Raw genomic sequence first — 20,762 nt, 5'->3', positions numbered from 1 at the left:
CTTCATTTACATCGTATTATGGTAAAATAACAGCACTGTACATCAGAAGCATGCAACTGAGCCAGACTAAGAAGTCAGCCTTCTTAAGGAATAATTAAAGATTTCTGGCAAGGGGCAGAGTGAGGAATGCCAACACAGTCCTCAAGCATCTCCTCCCTGACTTACAGCCGACTTTGCACCCTGTTTTCCAAATCTGGGGGGAGAGAGGAGAAATTGGTGACGGATTAGGCAAGGTGAAGTTTCAAAGAGATGCCATTTTCAGAAAAATACTCCAATACTCACAACTGCTCTCCAAACAGATTTTGCCAAGGCTACCAGACTTGGTATTTATAGACCGTGAGGAAATCAAACACGTAACTACACACAAGGCTAGACTAAAAGAACAGAGGAAGTAATTTGCTGCAGAACAACTTTCTGCGCCCAGTAAAGTTTTTGTAAGGCTGAAGAAAGGAAAAAGCCTCTGTGAAATTCAAGTACTACAGGAGGTACAAAAGAAAACGTTTCCCCAAGCTACAAAAACTGCAAGTAGCCAAGAAAGCCTATTATTTCCAACATTAAAGTTGAAGATGTCTAATCCAGAAGTGAAGAAATATCAAAATCATGTCACTGAAGTTTGAAAGTGAAGGGAGAGAGAAACTATTTCAGCTCTTCTGGTGTCAGGCTGGAGGTTTTCACTTAAAAAAAGGGATGTGTGTGCTTTTCAGTTGTATGATGCTTTTAAAAACATGTCTCAGAAGCAATCAGGTGAATTTGTACACACACCCCCCCCGATTACTATCCTGACCTTGCTTGTCCCAAGGGACTTTACGATCGCACTCCCAAGTAGGGAGTGTCGGGAGAGACTTTCACAACACCAACACCCTGCTGGGATAGGAAAGTGGATTCCACCTTCAGCAGTATTTCCAAAATTAATACTACACACCAGCAACAACATCAAACTCTTGTGGTGCCAATTGTTTCAAAAAACAAAACGTGAGAGCTCACCGTTGTTACTCCCAGGAGTTTGCTACTACTGCGCTACCCAGCCTGTGCCAGCCTCCAGCACAAGCCGAGCCACATCCTGCCTCCACCCAAGCCTTTATTTACAGTCCAAAATCCCATTCGGCTCATCACTGGGGATTACTATCAGCTAACACACTCCCAGCGACAGCCCTCATCACCTTTCTCTGCATCCCAGCATGAATCCAGCCCACTTTTTGTCCATCCCTTTTAAAAACACAAGTGTTCTGAGACACTTCTTCATGGAAATGCATAGAACATGGTGTGAAAGAAGCCCTCATTTTGACCAGGGCCTCAGAACAACACAGAGGAACCCAGAAACACCACAACCACCGACCACGCCACAGAGAGCGGGCCCCGACGTTCAGCACATCCATGCGGGGCAGTCCGCCGTACTCCCGTACCAGGGACCGAGCTGCCCAACCCCGCGGGCCCCCTCCCACCGGGGCGTGGGGCTCCGAGGAGGAGACTGAGCCCGCAGCCAGCCGCGGGGCCGCGCCGAGGCACGGAGCCGGGACCTGCTTCCTCACAGCCCGCAGCCGGGGCAGCCCCCAGCCTCGGACTATCCCCCTGTCACGGGTGACCCCAAAAGAGACACAGTCACCCCTGTCCTGAGGGACTCCAGAGGGGGAACCCCCTGCTCCTCTATCCCAGGCGGCCCCTAGGATGGACCCCCCCCGCACACCCCTCTATCGCGGACAGCCTCCCGGGAAGACACCTCCCCATCCCGGGAGACCCTCAGGAGCCCCCCACCCCGCTCCCCTGAGAGGGGCACCCTAAGGGAGACACCCCTCTATCCCAGGGGACACCCCAGAGACACCCCCTCCCGGTTCCCTGGCCCGGGCGGCCGTACGGGAGACTCTGCCCCACCCCTGTACCCCGGGAGACTCCCGGGAGCCGGCCCCGCTCCGCCACCCCGGCGGCCCAACACCAGACCCCGCACCCGCCCGCCCCTCCCCAGGCGAAGCCCGCGAGCCCCGCCCGGTTCCGCCGCGCCGGGCGCACCCCCCCCGGACCAGGCAGCCCCCCGCCGCCGCCGCTCCCCCGGCGGGGCCACGGCCGGGCCGGTGGGGTGGGGGTGGGGTGGGGCCGCCCCTCACCTCCGCCGCCGCCGCCACCGCTCCTGCCGCGCCAGGCCCAGCGCAACCACGGCGAGAAACCGGAACTTCCGCTCCCCTCCACCCCCCGCGCGGCACTCTGGGAAGCGGAGTCCCGCCCCGCCGGCCGCCGCACTACCGCTCCCGCCATGCCCCGCGCCGGGAGGGCTGCGGGCGGACTCCATTTCCCAGCGTGCTCCGCGCGGCGGGCCGGGCCTGCCGGGAGTTGTAGTCGCGGAGGGGCGGGGCGGCGGCGGCGGGGAGCGGGTGCTGCCTACAGCTCCCATGATTCTGCAGGGCCGGCGCCCGACCTTGGGGCGGTGAGGCCAGGCCCGGCCAGGCCGCGGGGGGCGGCTCCCGCCGGGCCGCCGGGGCGGGGTGCCGCGATGCCGGGGGCGCCGCGGCGGCCAGGGACAGGGACAGGGACAGGGACAGGGCGGGAGGCGGCCGCCCGCCGCCGGCGTCGTCCCCCCCGCCCCGCCTAGGCCGTGCTGGGGGGCTGCCGGGCGGCCTCCGCCGCGGCTGCGCCCGCCGCGCTGTTCGCCCGGGCCTCCGGCGCCTACGGGAGGAACCGCAAAGGTCGGTCCCTGCGCGTTGTCCTTCGGGGGTCCCGGACCTGGCGCTTCCCCGGGACACATTGGTGCTCCGGGAGCGGTGACCCCCCGGGCGGGGGAGGGACCGGGCCGGGCCCCGCGCTGGGCCGCGGGTTTCCCGGGGAGACCCTCACCCGCGGGGGGCTGCGGCGGGCAGCGGGGCAGCGCCAGGCGAGGACGGGGCCCTAATCCGCAGCCCAGCACCCTCCAGGGCTGTTGGGCTGCCACAGGCTTTTGGGGTCGGGGTGCAGCCCCCCCAGGTGTGGCGTTACCTGCTGGGGTTGGGTCTGGGTGCCTGGGGGGCAGGAGGTGTCACGAAGCACGGTGCGAGGCTGGGGCTCCATGAGCCTCCCCACCAGCTGGTTTCGGAGGCTGGGGGCACTCCGGCACCAAAGTGGCACAGGGTCCAGGGCCAGCCTGCCTTCCTGCTGTTGCTTTTGCTTGTGTCCCTGTGTTCGCTTTTGGGCCACTTCCCCCCCAGGGCAGGAAGGAAAGTGCAGGCTGGAAGCACGGCCAGGCTCTGCCCAGGAGGAGTGACCCCCGGGCAGGGGCTCGAGAGGGCACCCTGCTCGCAGAGAGTTACGCCACCTGAGTGGTTGTGGCCTCAGGAGGAGCGTCACCAGCCTGGTCTCATCTCAGCTGTCTAATCCAGGCCAAGGAGGGCCATAAAACCCACCCTTTGCAAACACGAGGCCTCTGGGATCATTGGTGTGCGGCACCAGCCCCAGCCGGGGCCGGCTCCCTTCCCCCTTGCTGCCAGGACACAGCAGAGGGAGGCTGAGCGGCTTTCCCAGAGCTCGGGGGAAATCGGGGCCAAGCCTGGATGAAAGGTGCCGGGGCCGTGGGGCTGGAAGGAGCTGGGGCCGTGGGAGGGAGGAAATCCTGCTGGATTAGAGCAGCTTTCCTGATGTCTCACCAGGGCTCGGTGCTGCCTGCTGAGCCAGCAGGATTGGGGCGAGGATGCTGGCGCAGCCCCGCTCAAGAGCAGAGCATTTCGGGACCCGTTTTGCGGGTGAGGGAACGGAGGGGTGACGCTGTGGGTCGCACACAGGTCCTGCCCCGAGGAATGGCTGCAGATGTCCACAAGAAGAAAGGCTGGGAAGTGCCCAACGGGTCGCTGGCGCCGGGAGATGGGCAGCACGCGGAGCGGTCCGAGAGCCCCACGCCAGGGCTGGCACAGGGGACGGAGCCAGGTACGGGGCAGAGCTCACCACGGGGGTAAAAAAAAAGCAGGTCGTCGTTATGCAGGCTGGGCTCTCTGCAGCCCCCCAGGCAGGGGGAGATGGGCCCGTTGGTGACTCTCCACCAGCAGGACCCACACCCCTGAGTGCTGCGGGATAGGGAGAGGAGGGCAGGTCGCTCCCTGCAAACCCCTGTCCCTTTTACACCCTCCGTCCGCGTGCTGCCTCAGCGTGGGGAACAGTCGGAGGGGGACACTGCATGGCCTGTTGTTCCCAGGGGCGGGCCAGGAGGGAGCCATGTTCGTGCACACCCGGTCCTACGAGGACTTGACGAGTCCTGAGGACGGGGCAGCCGCGGCACGGAGCCCGGAGGAGAGGCGGGGGGAGCCGGCCGAGCAGACCAGCATGGAGCAGATCAGCAAGGACTTCAGCGAGCTGAGCACGCAGCTCACCGGCATGGCCCTCGACCTGGAGGAGGAGATGAGGCAGAGCAAGGAGGGGAAGCTGGAGCCGTCCCCGCAGACCACCCGCCGTGACTCAGTGCTGTCTGGCAAGGAGGAGGAGGACGTGACCATGGACGCCTGGCGCATGCACCGAAAGCACGTCTTCGTGCTGAGCGAGGCGGGCAAGCCCGTGTACTCCCGCTACGGCTCTGAGGAGGCCCTCTCCAGCACCATGGGTGTCATGATGGCCCTGGTGTCCTTCCTGGAGGCCGAGAAAAACGCCATCCGGTCCATCCACGCAGGTACTGCCCTGGGGGGGAGTGGGACAGGGGGGCATCATGGTCTGCCCAGCAGTGCCCCTGCCACCATGGGCCACACTAGTTGTCCCCAGGGGCAGATGGGTTGCTGTAGGGAGAGGCTGCAGCCTGGCTCCCCCTTGCAGCCCTGGGGAGCCAGGCTTACAGGTCTGTCCCCGGCCCCCCCGGGGAACTCCCTCCCAACCAGATGGCTACAAGGTGGTCTTTGTGCGGAGGAGTCCACTGGTGCTGGTGGCAGTGGCGCGGACCCGGCAGTCAGAGCAGGAGATCGCCCACGAGCTGCTCTACATCTACTACCAGATCCTGAGCCTGCTCACCTGGACCCAGCTCAACCACATCTTCCAGCAGAAGCAGAACTATGACCTGCGCAGACTCCTGGCCGGCTCCGAGCGCATCACCGACAACCTGCTGGACCTCATGGCCCATGACCCCAGCTTCCTCATGGGTGCTGTGCGCTGCCTGCCCCTGGCTGCCAGCGTCCGGGATGCTGTCAGCACCAGCCTCCAGCAGGCCAAGGCTAAGAGCCTGGTCTTCTCCATCCTCCTGTCAGGGAACCAGCTGGTGTCTCTCGTGAGGAAGAAGGATCAGTTCCTCCACCCTATTGACCTCCATCTGCTCTTCAACCTCATCAGCTCTTCTTCCTCCTTCCGGGAGGGTGAAGCCTGGACTCCCATTTGCCTCCCCAAGTTCAACTCCAGTGGTTTCTTCCATGCCCACATCTCCTACCTGGAGCAGGAGATGGACCTGTGCCTCCTGCTGGTTTCCACCGACCGCGAGGACTTTTTCACTGTCTCCGATTGTAAACGGCGCTTCCAGGAGCGCCTGCGGCGGCGGGGGGTGCACCACGCTCTGCAGGAAGCCCTGCGCACCCCATTCTACAGTGTCGCCCAGGTGGGCATCCCCGACCTCCGGCACTTCATCTACAAGTCGAAAAGCTCTGGGCTCTTTACCAGGTGAGGCCCCTGGGGAACCATCGGGCCAAGGCGGTGGCATGGGGCAAGCCTTTTCCACGAATCCCCTTCTCCAGGGGGCTAACGGGGTGCTGTGTTCCTGCAGCCCCGAGATTGAGGCACCCTACGTGCGGGAGGAGGAGAAGGAAAGGCTATTGGGGCTCTACCAGTACCTCCACAGCCGGGCTCACAACTCTTCACGCCCCCTGAAGAACATCTACTTCACGGGCCCCCGTGAAAACCTCCTGGCTTGGGTAAGGGCCGTCTGCAGGGTTTGGGTGAGCCTGTCTTCTCCAGTCCTGCATGGCCGAGTAAGGGGGTGGTGGCACAACGCAGAACCAGCTCTGTGGTCCCTGGGGTGGCCGCCAGCCTGTGCACGGTCTTTTTGGGGGCCAGCCTGCCCCCGTGCACCCCTGTGCCAGGGAGGGATGGGCAGGGATAGCAGCAGGGGCTGGTGAGCGCTGGCAGCAAGGGCTGTGGCATGCATGTCATGAACTCCCCAGTGCTGCAGAGAAAACCCACTCTGGGTACAAACCCTGGGGTTCGGTCCCCCCACTTATGAGCAAACCAGGTGCCACGCATTTTGGGTACCCCGTTGCCACCCCATGTCCCTGCACTGGAGCCCCTGTGCCGGTTCCCAGTGCCCATGGGGGGAAGATGCAGTGCCAGCCCCGAGTGGGCGCAGACATGTGCCTAGTGTGTACGCTGTGTTTTCACCCAGGTAACAAGCGCCTTTGAGCTCTACATATGCTACAGTCCCCTGGGGACCAAGGCCGGTGCCATCAGTGCTGTCAACAAGCTCATGAAGTGGATCCGCAAGGAGGAAGACCGACTCTTCATCCTCACGCCCCAGACGTACTAATGGGCATCACCCAGGGCATGGTGCCAGCCGGGGGAGCCCCCGCTGTGCCGGGGAGTCCGTCCCCTGGGGAAGCCCGGGCCGTGAGTCCAGGGGAGAGGGCATGGTGGGACCCCGGAGCACAGGGAAACCCACCCATGGGACTGTCCAACCTGGGTGTTAGAGATGGGGTACACAGCTGCCTGGGGAAGGGGTAAGCAGGACTTTCTCTCATCTGCAGGCAATGCCCCCCAGCTGGGGTGGCTGCCCTTCCTCTGTGGCCCCCAGCTCCATCCCTTGTTGTGGGGGTCCTGGAGCGGGGCTGCCGGTACCCCGGGTTGCTGGAGGGGAGCTGAGCCCCTGGGTCCTGCTGCCTGTGCCTGGCACCCTCCTCTCTCTGCCATCCTGTGGCTGTGCCAAGGGTGGGTGTCCCCGGGGGAGAATATGGCAGCACTCAGGGGACCCCTGTGCTGTGGTGCCTGCAGAGAGTGGGTGACAGCACCCAGGTGGGGGACAGGGCTGGCCTGGGGCGTGCACTGCTCCTCTCCCTGCCCTGGGGGAGCCGGGCCCCCCAAGTGCCAGGCAGCTCCTGGCAGCCCCGGAGCCCTGCCCCGGCAGATTTGCCCCCTTGTTACCTGTGTGAGCCCGGACCCTTCCCACTGTGGCCGTAAGATTGTCCCTGGGGGCGCTGGCAGGCGGGGTGGTGGGTCAGCCTACCCCAGCTGGGACAGCGGGGTCCTGCCTGCCTCCCCACAGGGACACAGAGCAGCCCCAGGGAGCCTTGGGGTACTGGGGTGCCCATCGGGGTGCTTGTGGGTTCATGGTGCTGGCTCCTGGGCAGTGGACCCTAACGGGGCGGCTGAAGCGCAGCCCCCAGGAGATCCTGCTGGCACGAGGCCCTGGTGCACACCAGCCCAAGGACGGTCTTCCCCGTGGTGCGGGGGCTCCTGCCCCCCCAGACCCAGCCCCTCAAGCCAGCTACGCTGAGCTTGCTGCACAAGGGCTGCCTCCTCCCCAGCCGTCCCCAGGCAGTGGTGTTAGGGCTGAGTGCCCGTGAACGCCGTGGCACGCTGGGCACAGCCTGACCGCGCATTTTGGGGCTGTCAGCCAAGCACTGGGACGGGTGTTGAAGGAGGGGCAGAGCCACCAGGGTGGCACTGAGACACTGAGGGAGCTGGGAAGGACCCGGCAGGGCTAGCGCAGGGACTCTGCTCCCTTATTTATGCTCCTGCCAGAGTGTAATCGCTTGTCTTTGCTCATAAACATTATCTGGACCCTGAGTCAAGTCTTGTCACGTTCATGGGTGGCCACTTGGGGGGGGGGGGGAGCAAATGGCCAAGCTGGGGGGGACGTTTGGTCCAAGTTTGGGTACGGTACAATCCAGCCCTGGGGACCCACTGGGGGCCGGGAAAGCCGCTGGGGAGCGGTGCAAGGCAGCCAGGGCTGTGCTGGCAGGAGGCAGTGCCGGCCGGAGGGTGGGAGCGGCAAAAACCCGGGAACGAGCTGGCCAGGGCCAGCTAATGTCGAAACAGCGGGAGACGCGGAGCCGGAGGAAGGAGCTGTTGGGTAAGGCGCAGGGCCAGCGTAACCGCCGGGCCTTGCACAACACAGGGCGGGAGCCTGGGAGGGCTGAGACTGGCCAGGTGACGAGGGCAGGGGAGCCCATTTTCGGTGTGTTCAGCCCCTCCTAGGACCAAAGTCCCCCCCCGGCACCATGAGGCAGCACCCTGCTCCACTGGAGAAATCCGTGTGCACAGCTGGGACCCACAGCCCCACTGCCCGAGGACAACAGGGCACTTGGAGGGCAAATCCCTGGGATACACCGGCATGAAAAGCATCTTCCTTCATCCCTGGGAACAGCAGCAAGTCCCAGCAGTGCTGGCACCTCCTGCCACTGCAGGCAGCCCTTAATGCGGCGGGGGGGGGGGATAAAGGGACTCAAGGCAAAGAATGGGCGCAACCAAAATAACCCCACGTCTCCCCTTGCAAAGCTGCAGCTGCCTTGGCCCCGCTCTTGCCCCCTGGCTGGAAACCCCCGTGCAGAGCCTGCCGCGCTCCCCCGGAAGGCCGCCCCGCCGGCCTGGAAGTGAGTCGCAAGCGCGGGCAGTTTCGGGGAAGCGATGATTTCACGTGTCAGGGTGTCGACAGCCCCTGCCACCGGTGCCAGGGGTTGGGGGCTGCGGCTGAGGGACCAACGCCTGCTGACATGCCCAGGCCCCGCACGCACCCCGGATGCTGGCAGCTGCCTCCCAGCCGCGGGGACCCTCCGACGGCCACCCGGTCAGCGGCGGGCACCCGGGGCATCACGCCAGCCCTGCACCCCGTGCCCTGCTCAGGGCCCCCGGCTCTCACCCGTGTCCCTTTGGGGCATCGTGCCCACCCAAGCTTGTCCCCCCAGGGTGCCCAGCGTGCCCCCGGGCACCTGGGACCGTGTGCCCCCCGGGTCCCCCCGTGCTCCTTGTCCCCCCGAGCGCCCCGTCCCTCCGGGCTGCGGGTGCCGGTGCCGGCCCTCGGGGAGCCCCGCGCGGCCCCGGGGCAGGGCCCGCCCGCCCCGCCCCGTCCCGCCTCGCCTGCTCCGGCCCGGCCCCGCTCCGCTCCGCTCCGCCCCGGCCCGGCCCGGTACGGCACGGCACGGCACGGCACGGCACGGCACGGCACGGCAGCGCCCGCCGCCCCGCAGGGCCCAGGTGAGCGCCCCGCCGCCCGGCACGGCTCGGAACGGCACCGGACGGGGCGGGACAGAGCGGGACGGGACGGGGCGGCCCCGGGGAGGGGCGGGCGGGGGCAGCCGGACCCGACGGGGACCCCGGCTGGGGACCGCTCCCGGCCCCGGTGAGCTGCGGGGCGCGGCCCGGCCCCGGGGTTACGTCGGGGTCCCCGTCCCCGGGGGCTGGCAGGGGACTTGTCCCAGTCTCGCGGGGATCCCCTGTCCCCATTGCCGTCCCGGGGGGCTGGCGGGGGTCCCCATCCCCGGCCCCAGGAAGGGGCTCGGTGGGGTCGTGCGGGGCAGGGATGTCCCCAAGGGACAGGCGAGGGTGTCTGGGAGGTGGCAGCAGGCAGGATTTGTCCCCCCGCCCCGGGCAGCTTGGCTTCACCTCCCGCTTTGCGGTGTTCGGGAAGAGGTTTGGTGCGGCCGATCCTCCCCTGCAGCACCCGTCGTTGTCTGGCCCCGGGGGACCCCAGCACCCCCTGCCCCACACACAGCTGCGGCAGTGCACCGGGGTCCTCACCTAACCACAGCAGGAAAACCCTTTCTCCTTTATTTTGGCAGATGGGATGGTGACCCGTCCTCCCTGTGTCCTGACCCCACTCGGTGCTGAGCACTGCCGATAACCCCGCGCCAGTGGCACCGTGCAGCATGGGGCTGTCGTGCTGCGCCTGCATCTTGCTGGTGCTTGCCCTGGCCTCACTGGGCACCAGCGCCTGGCAGTGCCCCCGCATCCCTTACAGCTCCACCAGGAACTTCTCCGTCCCCTACGTGCTGCCCAGCCTCGACGCCGGCAGCCCCGTGCAGAACGTTGCCGTCTTCACCAACTCCACTGGCCCAGCCGCTGTCTTCGTGGCTGTCCGCAACCGTATCCTGCTGGCCAGCCCCGAGCTGCGCCTCCTCTCCGTCCTCGTCACCGGCCCGGTGGGCAGCAGCGAGTGCGAGATTTGCCGCCTGTGCCCAGCTGCCAGTGATGGCCCTGAGGACACGGACAACATCCTGCTGCTGCTGGACCCGCTGGAGCCGTGGCTGTACAGCTGCGGCACGTCGCGGCACGGCCTGTGCTACCAGCACCAGCTGGAGATGCGGGACGGTGAGGTGGCCATCGTGACCACACACTGCCTGTACTCGGCCACGGGCAACAGACCCACGTCCTGCCCTGACTGCGTGGCCAGCCCCCTGGGGACCAGTGCCACCGTGGTGGCCACCTCCTATGCCTCTTTCTTCTACCTCGGCTCCACCATCAACAGCAGCGTGGCGGTGCGGTACAGCCCGCAGTCAGTGTCCATCCGCAGGCTGAAGGGCACCTTGGATGGCTTTTCGGACGACTTCCAGTGGCTGACGGTGCTGCGGCGATACCAGGACAACTACACCATCCACTACCTGCACTCCTTTGCCGATGGGGACCACGTCTACTTCCTGACAGTGCAGCCGGAGCGGCCAGGCTCAGCGGCATACCACACACGCCTAGCACGGCTCAGCACCCACGAGCGTGACCTCCGCCACTACCGCGAGCTCGTCCTCGACTGCCGCTTCGAGTCCAAGCGGCGGCGGCGGCGGCGGCACAGTGAGGATGATGCTGAGTGGGACATTGCCTACAACGTGCTGCAGGCTGCCCATGCCGCCCGCCCCGGCACCCGCCTGGCCCGCGACCTCGGCATCAACGACACCGACATGGTGCTCTTCGGCGCCTTTGCTGAGAGCTGGCCGGAGAGCTGGCTGCCGCGGGAGGATTCAGCTGTCTGCGCCTTCCCCCTCCGCCTCCTCAACCAGGCCATGGAGGAGGGCATGGAGAAGTGCTGTGGCACCGGGCACCCGCCACTGCTGCGGGGGCTCAGCTTCTTCCAGCCGGAGGAGTACTGTCCTCACAACGTGAGTCCTCCGCCCCGCGCCGCGTCCATCCCGGGGGGCCTGGCGGTCGGGTGGGACACGGGGAGGTGGATCCAGGATGCTGGGAAGTGCTGGTAAAGCAGGGTAGACCAGGGGGTGGGTTGGGCAGGGGGAGAATGGCATCGCCCAGGTGTGAGTCAGCCCCACCAGCCACCTGGTGCTTATTGCAGGGGCTGCAGCGTTTCGGCAGCCCCGGCCACGCTGAGGAGGCAGGATACCAGCAGGGATCCGGCCGTGCTCCACACCCCGGGCACCCAACGCTTGCCTGAGCCAGGTGCCGCAGACACGTGTCCCAGCGCACAGGCGCACCACCACTTGCCATGCACTGTGCCAAAAGTCCCTCTCCTCGGTGTGGCTGTCCCGGGGAGCACCGGCTCCAGCCTCCACAGTGACTGTCCCCACCACTGAGTTGTTGATGGCCACCCTCTCCAGCTTGCGTACATGTAGGCAGGGGACGGGGAAGCCGTGGGGTGCTCCCCGGGCTGGTGTGTGCAGGGTGCCCGGCCGCTCCTGCCTTGCCCCCCCGGCCCCAGGGCCACCGCCTTCTCTGGGCAAATAAACTGCAGACGGAAGTGCGATTAGTCACCGGGGTTTCTCATCTGCCGCAGCCGTGGGGCAGGAACGCCGTGTCCTGGGACAAGCTCCGGCACGGCCGGGATGGGGATGGGTGGACACCCTGGCAGGGCCCCCTCTGCAGGCAGGGTCCCAGCAAGCACCCATGGCACGAGTTTTGGCGGTCTCAGCCAAGCGCGGGGTGAGGCGCAGCCAAATCCCCTCCTCTTCCCACGCACAGATCAGACAGCTCACTGCCGCTGACTCACACTGCTGGCATGGTGAGCCGGGAGGGGACCCCTGGCCCTGAGCATCGGTGGGGGGCCAGTGGGGTCCCCCCAGCTCCTGGTGTCCCCCTTGATCCCTGGCCCCCTGCCGAGCCCCAGGGGTTGGGGAGGGCTGACTTTGGGGTGCCCACCCTGCGCTGCCGGCACCCATAACCACATCCAGATGGGGTGGGCGGGGAGGGCAGGATCGGATACCACGCAGGGGCTGCGGATGTGGTTTTCCCCCCCAAAATTTTCGCAGCCTGGAGGGGAGTTTGGGCAATCAGGCACTCCCCAAAATATCTCGCGGCTGGAGCTGGGGCCCACCTGTGAGGGCGCGGGGGGTCGGGGTGCCGGGGCTGGCTTCAAGGCACCCATCCCGCACTCGGTTGCAGGTGAACCTCTCGGCGCCTGTGGCCAACACCAGCTGCTGGGACCAGCCCACCCTCATCCCCGCTGCCTCCCATAAGGTGGACCTGTTCAACGGGCACCTGGCCGGCGTCCTCCTCACCTCCATCTTTGTCACCGCCCTGGGGGACGTCACCGTGGCCCACCTGGGCACGGCAGAGGGACGCATCTTCCAGGTGGGATGGGGGGGCTGGGAGGGGTGGGAGGTGCCCACGAGGTGTGGGGTCACGCTCAGCCCCCCCGCTCTGCCCCGCTGCAGATGGTGCTCCAGCGCTCCAGCTCCTACCTCCTCACCTTGGCCAACTTCTCCCTGGGGGAGCCGGGGCCGGTGCGGGGTGCCATGGGGCTGCAGAGCCACTCGCTGTTCTTCACCGCCGGCACCAAGGTGAGCGGGGGGCCCGGGGGTTGCGGGGTGGGCACTAAGCCCCACACGCCACTCACCTCCACTCTCCGTCCCCAGGTGTGGCACCTGAATGTCACCGGCCCCGGATGCCGCCACTTTTCCACATGCCAGCGCTGCCTGCGGGCGGAGCGCTTCATGGGCTGTGGCTGGTGCGGGGACGGGTGCACACGCCGCCACGAGTGCGCCGGCCCCTGGGTCCAGGACAGCTGCCCACCTGTCCTCACCGACGTAGGTCTGCGCCGCCATCCCCCCTGCACCCCACATCTCCCTGGCACTTGGATGGGAAGGGAGGTGATGCGTGGGGTGGCACATGGTGGGACCTTTGCTCCATCTGGAGACCCCCCCGGGATGGGTGCGTGCCCCTGAGGGGAAGGGGCTTTATGGACCCGTGACCATCACTGGGCTTTCGGGGCTCAGGGTGACGCGGGTGCGTCTCCTGCAGTTCCACCCCCGGAGCGCCCCGCTGCGGGGCCGGACACGGGTGACGCTCTGCGGCATGACCTTCCACTCCCACCTGGACCCCGACCCCCGCCGCAGCCCCCCTGGCACCTACCAGGTGGCAGTGGGACGGCGAAGCTGCGCCGTGCTGCCGGAGGAGAGCAGGAGCCACAGGTGCGCGGTGGTGCCGGGGCGGGGTGACGGCAGCAGAGAGGGGTCCGGGGCAGGGCTGCCCCCCCAGCCCGGGGCTGACCCCCCATCGCCTCCCCACAGACCCCTGCCCACCTCCCGCCGCAAGGACTTTGTGGACGTGCTGGTGTGCAAGCTGGAGCCGGCGGGCCCAGCGGTGGCGGGGGGCCCAGCCGAGGTGGTGCTCACCGTGGAGGAACCCGCCGGACCTTCCAGCTTCCGTGTCCGCGGCTCGGCCACCCTTAGCGGCTTTGTCTTTGTGGTACAGCCCCGCGCTGGCGGTCACCCCTGGCAGGGTTTGGGGTGGGGGGGTTTGACTCACCCACCCACCCCACCAACCCCGTCTCTGCCCAGGAGCCCCACATCAGTGCTCTGCACCCCACGTTTGGCCCCCAGGGGGGTGGCACCCACCTGTCCCTGCACGGCACTCACCTTTCAGCGGGGAGCAGCTGGCGGGTGACGGTCAACGGCTCCGAGTGCCCTCTGGCCAGGCAGCCCAGGTACGTCCCTGTCCTGCCCCCGCCGGGCACAGTGGGGTCCCTGGTACGGGGATGGGCACGGGGACCACCCTGCTGTCCCACTGTCCCCTCCAGCCGCAGCCACCATGTTCCCAGACAGGGCAATGAGTCGATTCAGTGCATGGCTCCCACCGCCGGTGGCCTGGGCGCAGCCTGGGTGGCCCTGTGGATCGATGGGGAGGAGTTCCCGGCCCCCCTGCCCTTCCAGTACCGCCCTGACCCCTTCGTTTCAGCCATCATCCCCAACTGCAGCTATGAGTGAGTGCGTGGGCTTCCTTCCTCTGGGGGGGACAGCCCTGGCCTGCCCACCGCCCCGGCCAGGCTGGATGAGGTGCTGGGGACTATGTGCACCCCAGGGACCGCACGCACCCCAGGGACCACGTGCACCCTGGGGACCATGCTAACCTTGGGTGCCGCATGCACCCTGGGGACTGCATGCACCCTGGGGACCATGTCCCCTGCCTGCCACAGGGGCTCAACACTCACCATCATCGGCACGCACCTGGACTCGGTGTACCACGCCAAGATCCACTTTGAAGCCAGTGGTGTGAGGACCAAAACCAAGGTAAGAGCCAGGGCAGGAGGCCGTCAGCCCTGGCCCTGCCCTGCCCACCCCAGTCCCCTGGGCACCACAGGCAGTGCCCAACATCCCCCTGCCCGCAGGAGTGCAAGGTGCAGGGGCCGGAGCGGCTGCTGTGCCACAGCCCGGCCTTCCCCTTCGAGAGCAAGGTGGAGGCAGTGCTGGGGAACCTGAGCGTGCTGCTGGATGGTGCCGCCAGACGCTGGACCTTCCGCCTCCACTACTACACCCCACCCAAAGTCCTTCCCTTGGAGCAGGAGGGCAGGCACGTCCGCCTCAAGCCTGGTGACAACGAGATCGAGGTCCACGTACGTGGGGTGGCAGGGTGAGCCAGGGCGGGGGGTCCCGCTGCCGGGACCGCCAGGCTCAGAGTGCTGTGTCCGGGCAGCAATCGGGGCTGAACGCCATGGCCACCTGCGTGAACATCACCATGACAGTGGGGGGCCGGGACTGCCACCCCAATGTGCTGAAGAACGAGGTGATATGCCGCCTGCCCCGTGAGCTGCGCCTGCCCCCGGCTGGGGCCCCCGTGGAGGTAGGCACCCCCTGAGTGGGCGACCCCCCCCAGTGTCCCCCACCCCGTCCCCACTGAGCCCCTGCTCCCCCAGATCTGCGTGAATGGCGCCTGCGAGGCGCTGGGCTGGGTGCTGCCCCCCCCCCACCTCGCTGGACCTGGCCGCCAGCCTGGCCCTGGGCACCGGCATCACCTTCCTGGTCTGCTGCGTCCTGGCCGCCCTGCTGCTCCGCTGGCGCTGGAGGAAGAGGGGGGGTGAGTGCTGTGCTCGCCAGGCACCTTGCTGCCCCCCGGCCCCCAGCCGTGCCGCCCCCCACCCACCCTGCTGCCACCCGCAGGGACGGAGAACCTGGAGCTGCTGGTGCAGCCTGGCCGCGGCGACCCTCCTGCCACCACCCAGCGCCCCGGCGTCGACTACAGGGAGGTGCTGGGTAAGTGGGTGTCGCTGGTGGGTGGCGGGGTGCTGGGTGCATGCCCAGCCCTCACCCTGCCTCTGCCTGTCCCGGCAGTGCTTCCCACGGCTGGCAGTCCCGGCCTGGTGGGACCCCGGGCACGACGCGCCGGTGCCGGTGTGGCGGGCGGCGGTTCCCCCGTGCCCCTGCTCAGGGCCACGTCCTGCTGCCTGGAGGACCTGCGGCCAGAGCTGCTGGAGGAGGTGAAGGACATCCTCATCCCTGAGGAGCGGCTCATCACCCACCGCCACCAGGTCATCGGCAAAGGTGACGCCGCACCCCGATTTGGCCGTGGCGTTGCCCTCTCGCCATGTGTGGTGCCGACGTCATGCCGCCTGTCCCCCCACAGGGCACTTCGGCAGTGTCTACCATGGCACCTACATGGACCCGCTGCTGGGGGACCTCCACTGTGCCATCAAGTCTTTGCACCGTGAGTAGCACTCGCTCCCACGGCACGGTCCCACGGCACAACGTGGCAGCGGGGTGCCCCACGGCTCGGCTCTCTGCAGGCATCACGGACGTGGAGGAGGTGGAGGAGTTCCTGCGTGAGGGCATCCTCATGAAGAGCTTCCACCACCCCCAGGTGCTCTCGCTGCTGGGGGTGTGCCTGCCCCACCACGGGCTGCCCCTCGTCGTCCTGCCCTACATGCGCCATGGGGACCTGCGCCACTTCATCCGTGCCCAGGAGCGGGTATGGGGCCACCCTGGGGGGGGAGGCGGGGCGGGGGGCTGAGCTCACCCCGCTCACCGCTGCCACCCTGCAGAGCCCCACGGTGAAGGACCTCATCGGCTTCGGGCTGCAGGTGGCCCTGGGCATGGAGTACCTGGCCCAGAAGAAATTTGTGCATCGGGACCTGGCGGCCAGGAACTGCATGTGAGTGCGGCCGTGCCCACCGGGCCCCTGCCATGGGGTCACCCCATGGGCTCGGGAGTGGGCATGGGGGGTGCTGCCCAGGCTTCCCTCCCGAAACGGCGTCCCGCAGGCTGGACGAGACGCTGACGGTGAAGGTGGCCGACTTCGGGCTGGCACGGGACGTGTTCGGCAAGGAGTACTACAGCGTCCGGCGGCACCGCCATGCCAAGCTGCCCGTCAAGTGGATGGCGCTGGAGAGCCTCCAGACCCAAAAATTCACCACAAAGTCGGATGTGGTAGGCAAGACCCCCATCCCTGTCCCCCAACCCCAGTCCCCATCCTGCCCACCTGCCCCATGGCGGCTCTCTGCTCGGCAGTGGTCCTTCGGGGTGCTCATGTGGGAGCTGCTGACGCGGGGGGCATCGCCGTACGCCGGGGTGGACCCCTACGACATGGCCCGCTACCTACTGCGGGGGAGACGCCTGCCACAGCCCTGCCACTGCCCCGACACCCTGTGAGTGGGGCTGGGGGGTGGGCAAGGTGGTGGGGGGTCCCGGAGGGCTGCCGACACTGATGGGGGTGTCGGAGCAGGTATGGGGTGATGCTGAGCTGCTGGGCGCCGGCGCCCGAGGAGAGGCCGTCCTTCACCGGGCTGGTGGGCGAGCTGGAGCGTGTCCTGGCCAAGCTGGAGGGCGAGCACTACGTCAACCTGGCTGTCACCTACGTCAACATGGAGCGCGGCCCCCCCTTCCCCCCCGCCCCCCCAGGGCATCTGCCTGATGGCAAGGATGAGGAGGAGGAGGAGGATGAGGAGGAGGAGGAGGGGGAGGAGGAAGACGAGGAAGAGGAGGAGGAGGAAGAAGAGGACGAGGACACGGCCATGTGCTGATGGGGTGCCCTGCACCGTGGGGGCTCCCAGACCCCCGTACACTGCGGGTGTGCTCCCCCTAAGAGGGATGCAGGGTGCAGCCAGGTGCTATGGGTCACCCTCCCTATGGGATGGGTGCTGGGAGGTGGCTGAGTGCTGTTGGGTGCTCTCCCACGGCTCACACCCAGACCCTGCTGGGTGCTCCCCAGGCTTGGTCCCACGCTGGCAGGGTGCCGTGGGGCTCAGTCCTGCACTGGCTGGGTGCTAGGGGGCTCAGCCCCACACCGGTGAGGCTGTGCCATGCGGCCCGGCGCTCAGCCCCACAGCGGTGAGGCTGTGTGGTGGGGCCCTGGCTCAGCCCCACCATGTGCCATGGGGTGGCCTGGCCCACCCAGGGGTCCTGTGGGGTTTCCAACCCTGTGGCTGCTCGAATCGCTCATTAAAATCTAATTATATTTTTTCCCGGGCTGGGGCTGTGTCTTTGGGGGGGGTCTGTGCCCTGCGTTGGCAGCACCCCTGTCCCCCTGCCTGGGGGGGGCACCCACCTCACAGGGGGCATGGGTGAGGGTGCACCCACCGTTCCCGTGCCAGCCACGGGAGGGCACCTGCACACCGGTGCTGGCACGGCCACCCTGAGCACCATCACCCCGGTGCCCGCCATGCCTAGACCACCCTATGCGCCCTGGGTTCCCCCACAGCCCCCTGCGCTCAGGGGGCACCCAGGCATCCAGGAGGTGATGCCAGCATCAAGAAAAAGGATTTTCCTAAAAAACCCCCTCCCACCCTCTTCAGCTGTGGCTAAATATAGCCCCGGCAGCTCCGCTGGCAGCTCTGCCAGCCGGGTGGGCTTGAGGCACCCGCCCGGCTGCGCGGCTACCGTGGGCCGTGGGGCGCAAGACAGCGTGGGGAGCACCGTGCTTTTGGGTGGGGGGTGATGGTGCCCCTGGGATCCCGCTGCCTGGGATGTGGGTCACAGTGCCCCTGGGATCACGGGATGATGGGTGCCCAGGCCATGGGATAACGGTGGCGGGCTCCGGGGTGCCCAGCCTGCAGTACCCCCCAGCGCTGCCTGCTTTGGGACACCACTGCCCACCCTGCCCACCTGCATGGGACCCTGCTGGGGGACACCAGACTGGGCTTGGGGCTGACATGTGGTGACTGAGCGTCGTTACCAGCCTCACTTAATTATATCCTAATCGCTTCAGCCGCTGCCTGTGCAGGGAACAGTGCAGCTCGTGCCCCGGTGCATGCCCGGAGGCTGGCACGGGGGCTGCCCGGGAGTGGGGGAGAGCGGCTGAGCCCCCCACCAGTGCTCACTGCCCATGAGCCGGCTTTCTCCACTCCATTTGTTGGCAGTGGTGGCAGATGTCACATCTGCGAGGAGCTCGTCCCGACAAACAGGTCCCCTCCGCCCCAATTTTGGGGCCAAAGTCCCCAAGAAGAAGACACTGGGAAAGAGGAGGGGGCTGTTGATGGCATCACCCCCCCGGGGTGCACATCCAGAGCTCGGGGCGAGGGGCAAGGGCAGGGTTTGGGGCTGGGTGGACGGGCAGGGGATGCGAGGGGCAAGTCCAGGGTGGGCAGAGGATGCTGAAACGTGCCCCGGCCCTGTGGCCACGGGCAGCTCCGTTCCCCGGTCCGTAGCCGGCCACACAGATCCTGCAGCCAGTGCCGGCTTTAAATAAAACCTCCTCGGCTGCTCATTAAGTGGCGCCGGAGCCTGGGGCCCCGTCAGCTCCCATCAGCCAAGCTGTCCATCTCCACCGGTGCCTCGCACCTGCACGGGAGGGTATTTTTAGCATGGCTGGGGCCTGGCATCCACCAGTCGGGGGGTCTGCTGGGACTGTGCTTCAATCTCCCCGGGGTGGGGCCATGCTGCCCCCCCAGCCTGGGTTTCGGGGTGGGTGCCGGCCCTGCCCGTGTGAGGCTGAGCAGCACCATTCCGGCTAGGCTGTTGAGTTGCTGTGGCAACGGGAAGGGTCTGGCACCGCGCGGTTATTACGGGCTGGATCGGAAACAGGAGGTGCTGGGGGAGGCTGGGCACTGTTTCTGGGGGATGCGGGGCACGGGTGCGGCGGCAGGGGTGCGGCCGGGGCAACTGGCTGGGGCACTGCCAGCAGCTGGGATGCAGGGATGGATGGATGGATGGATGGATGGATGGATGGACGGATGGACAGACAGGCACCCTGGGTGTTGCCCTCCTCAGCACGGGGCAGGGTGGGTGCCCAGGGCCGCAATCGGATGGCAGGTGGGTGCCAGACCCACAGCCCTGCGACACGGGGGGCAGCCCTGGGGGCACCCTGCGTGAAGTGGGGCTGTCAGTGCCCCGCGGTGGGGCGGTGCAGGGAACCACTCGTTAGCTGACGAGGCTCGCGTGGTTACAGTGACGCGCGTGAGGAGGACCCCCGCCTTAGACTGCCCCCCACCACAGGCAAATGCGCTTGCAGAGATGACAGATTTCATGCTAATACGCATTTATCCTGCCCTAATTACGCTGTGGGAGGCAAGAAGCTAGTGCCCAGCCTTTAACGCCATGCCACAGGCTGGCAAGTGCCCACTCCTGCCTGCCCCTGCCTGCCCCTGCCTGCTGCTGCCGGCTGGGATCAGCGCTGGTGGCACAGAGGACGGGCAGGGGGACCTCGCAGGGTGGCATCTCGCACAGCACCCAGCACCCCTGCCCCAGCTGGGGGGTGCCTCAGAGGTGCTGCCTGGGCACGGGTGGGCACCCAAGGTAGGGCACCGGGTAAGCGGTACCCTGAGGTGTTGCATGGCCGGGCACCGGGCATGGCTGGTGGAGCACCTGGGTGAGCTCTGGGCACGTGTGGCCACGCCGTGCTGTGCCACGCTGTGCCATGCCACGTCGTGCTGTGCCCAACAGCCACGGCTGCAGCAGAGCAGCCGGCGTCCCGCCCCGGCAGCGCGCCTTGCACACACAGCAATTTAAATGTTTTATTTGGGGAAAGTGCTGTCGTTAGCAGGGATTAATTATTAAAATCAGAGCCATCTATAAAACATGAGTGGCCGCGCGTGGGGCTGCAGGCGCGCAGGCAGAGCCAGGCACGGTCCCGCTGCTGGCGGCGCCTGGGGACGAGCTGCGACGTCGTTTGCCGGTGCCAGTGCCACGGCACCTGGCACCGCTGGCGGTTTTGGGCTCCTCATGGCAAAGTGGGTGCAAAGGCCGGGTGCGGGCAGTTGCTGCTGCCCACCTTTTACCTCCACCGCAGCCCACCGGGCAGCCAGGGCGGGGGCTGGATTTGAGACGGGCAAAATTGTGCCAAATCAGCGTTTGAGCAGAGCGGCGGTCTCCGAGATCAACCAGCCTGGCGAGAGGTGGCAGGAGGCAGCCGGCAGCACCGAGCTGTTTTTAGTGGCTGCCGGAGCGCTGGGGAACGGGTGTGAAGAGCAGCCGCCGCGGCACCATTTTTAGAAACCGGCAAGTTTTGCTAATGATGCCTGCGAGCGGCCGGGGGGGCTGCCCCCACCCCAGCCCCCTGGTCCCCGCTGCCTGCACCCCAGCCAGGCTGCGTGCCCAGCCCCGGCAGCCAGCCTGGGCACCCCCGTACCCCCGACCTGGTGCTGGCACCCGTCCCTGGGGGCACCCGCACTGCCCGGGGCACCCCTGCACCCATCTGGGGCTCTGCTGGCCCCTTGGGAGCTTTGGTGGTCCCTGGGGAGTTCCGATGGCCCTGGGGAGCTCTGATGGCCC

General features: G+C 66.9%; 2 protein-coding genes across 2 annotated transcripts; both read left to right on the top strand.

Moving 5' to 3' along the window:
• Nucleotides 1–2,619: 2,619 nt before the first annotated feature.
• MON1A (MON1 homolog A, secretory trafficking associated) lies at nucleotides 2,620–7,698 on the top strand. Its single transcript, XM_059823190.1, has 6 exons — nucleotides 2,620–2,675; nucleotides 3,741–3,882; nucleotides 4,148–4,615; nucleotides 4,818–5,583; nucleotides 5,687–5,834; nucleotides 6,302–7,698. The coding sequence occupies exons 2-6, from the start codon at nucleotides 3,756–3,758 to the stop codon at nucleotides 6,440–6,442; spliced, it is 1,650 nt and encodes a 549-aa protein (XP_059679173.1). The 5' UTR covers nucleotides 2,620–2,675; nucleotides 3,741–3,755; the 3' UTR covers nucleotides 6,443–7,698.
• Nucleotides 7,699–9,776: 2,078 nt separating this feature from the next.
• Nucleotides 9,777–17,077, top strand: MST1R (macrophage stimulating 1 receptor). The gene is given in 21 exon segments (XM_059823528.1): nucleotides 9,777–10,997; nucleotides 12,229–12,417; nucleotides 12,501–12,626; nucleotides 12,702–12,872; nucleotides 13,087–13,256; nucleotides 13,356–13,533; nucleotides 13,626–13,771; nucleotides 13,886–14,047; nucleotides 14,261–14,354; nucleotides 14,453–14,677; nucleotides 14,758–14,904; nucleotides 14,978–15,019; nucleotides 15,021–15,138; nucleotides 15,222–15,314; nucleotides 15,393–15,602; nucleotides 15,685–15,765; nucleotides 15,845–16,026; nucleotides 16,100–16,209; nucleotides 16,319–16,484; nucleotides 16,566–16,702; nucleotides 16,780–17,077. Coding segments are annotated over 21 exon segments (4,266 nt in total).
• Nucleotides 17,078–20,762: the final 3,685 nt, after the last annotated feature.

Source organism: Gavia stellata, chromosome 12, assembly GCF_030936135.1.
Source record: "Gavia stellata isolate bGavSte3 chromosome 12, bGavSte3.hap2, whole genome shotgun sequence".
NCBI lineage: Eukaryota > Metazoa > Chordata > Aves > Gaviiformes > Gaviidae > Gavia > Gavia stellata.
The sequence above is the reverse complement of the archived record's forward strand: the minus strand, read 5'-3'. Positions and strand labels throughout refer to the sequence as shown.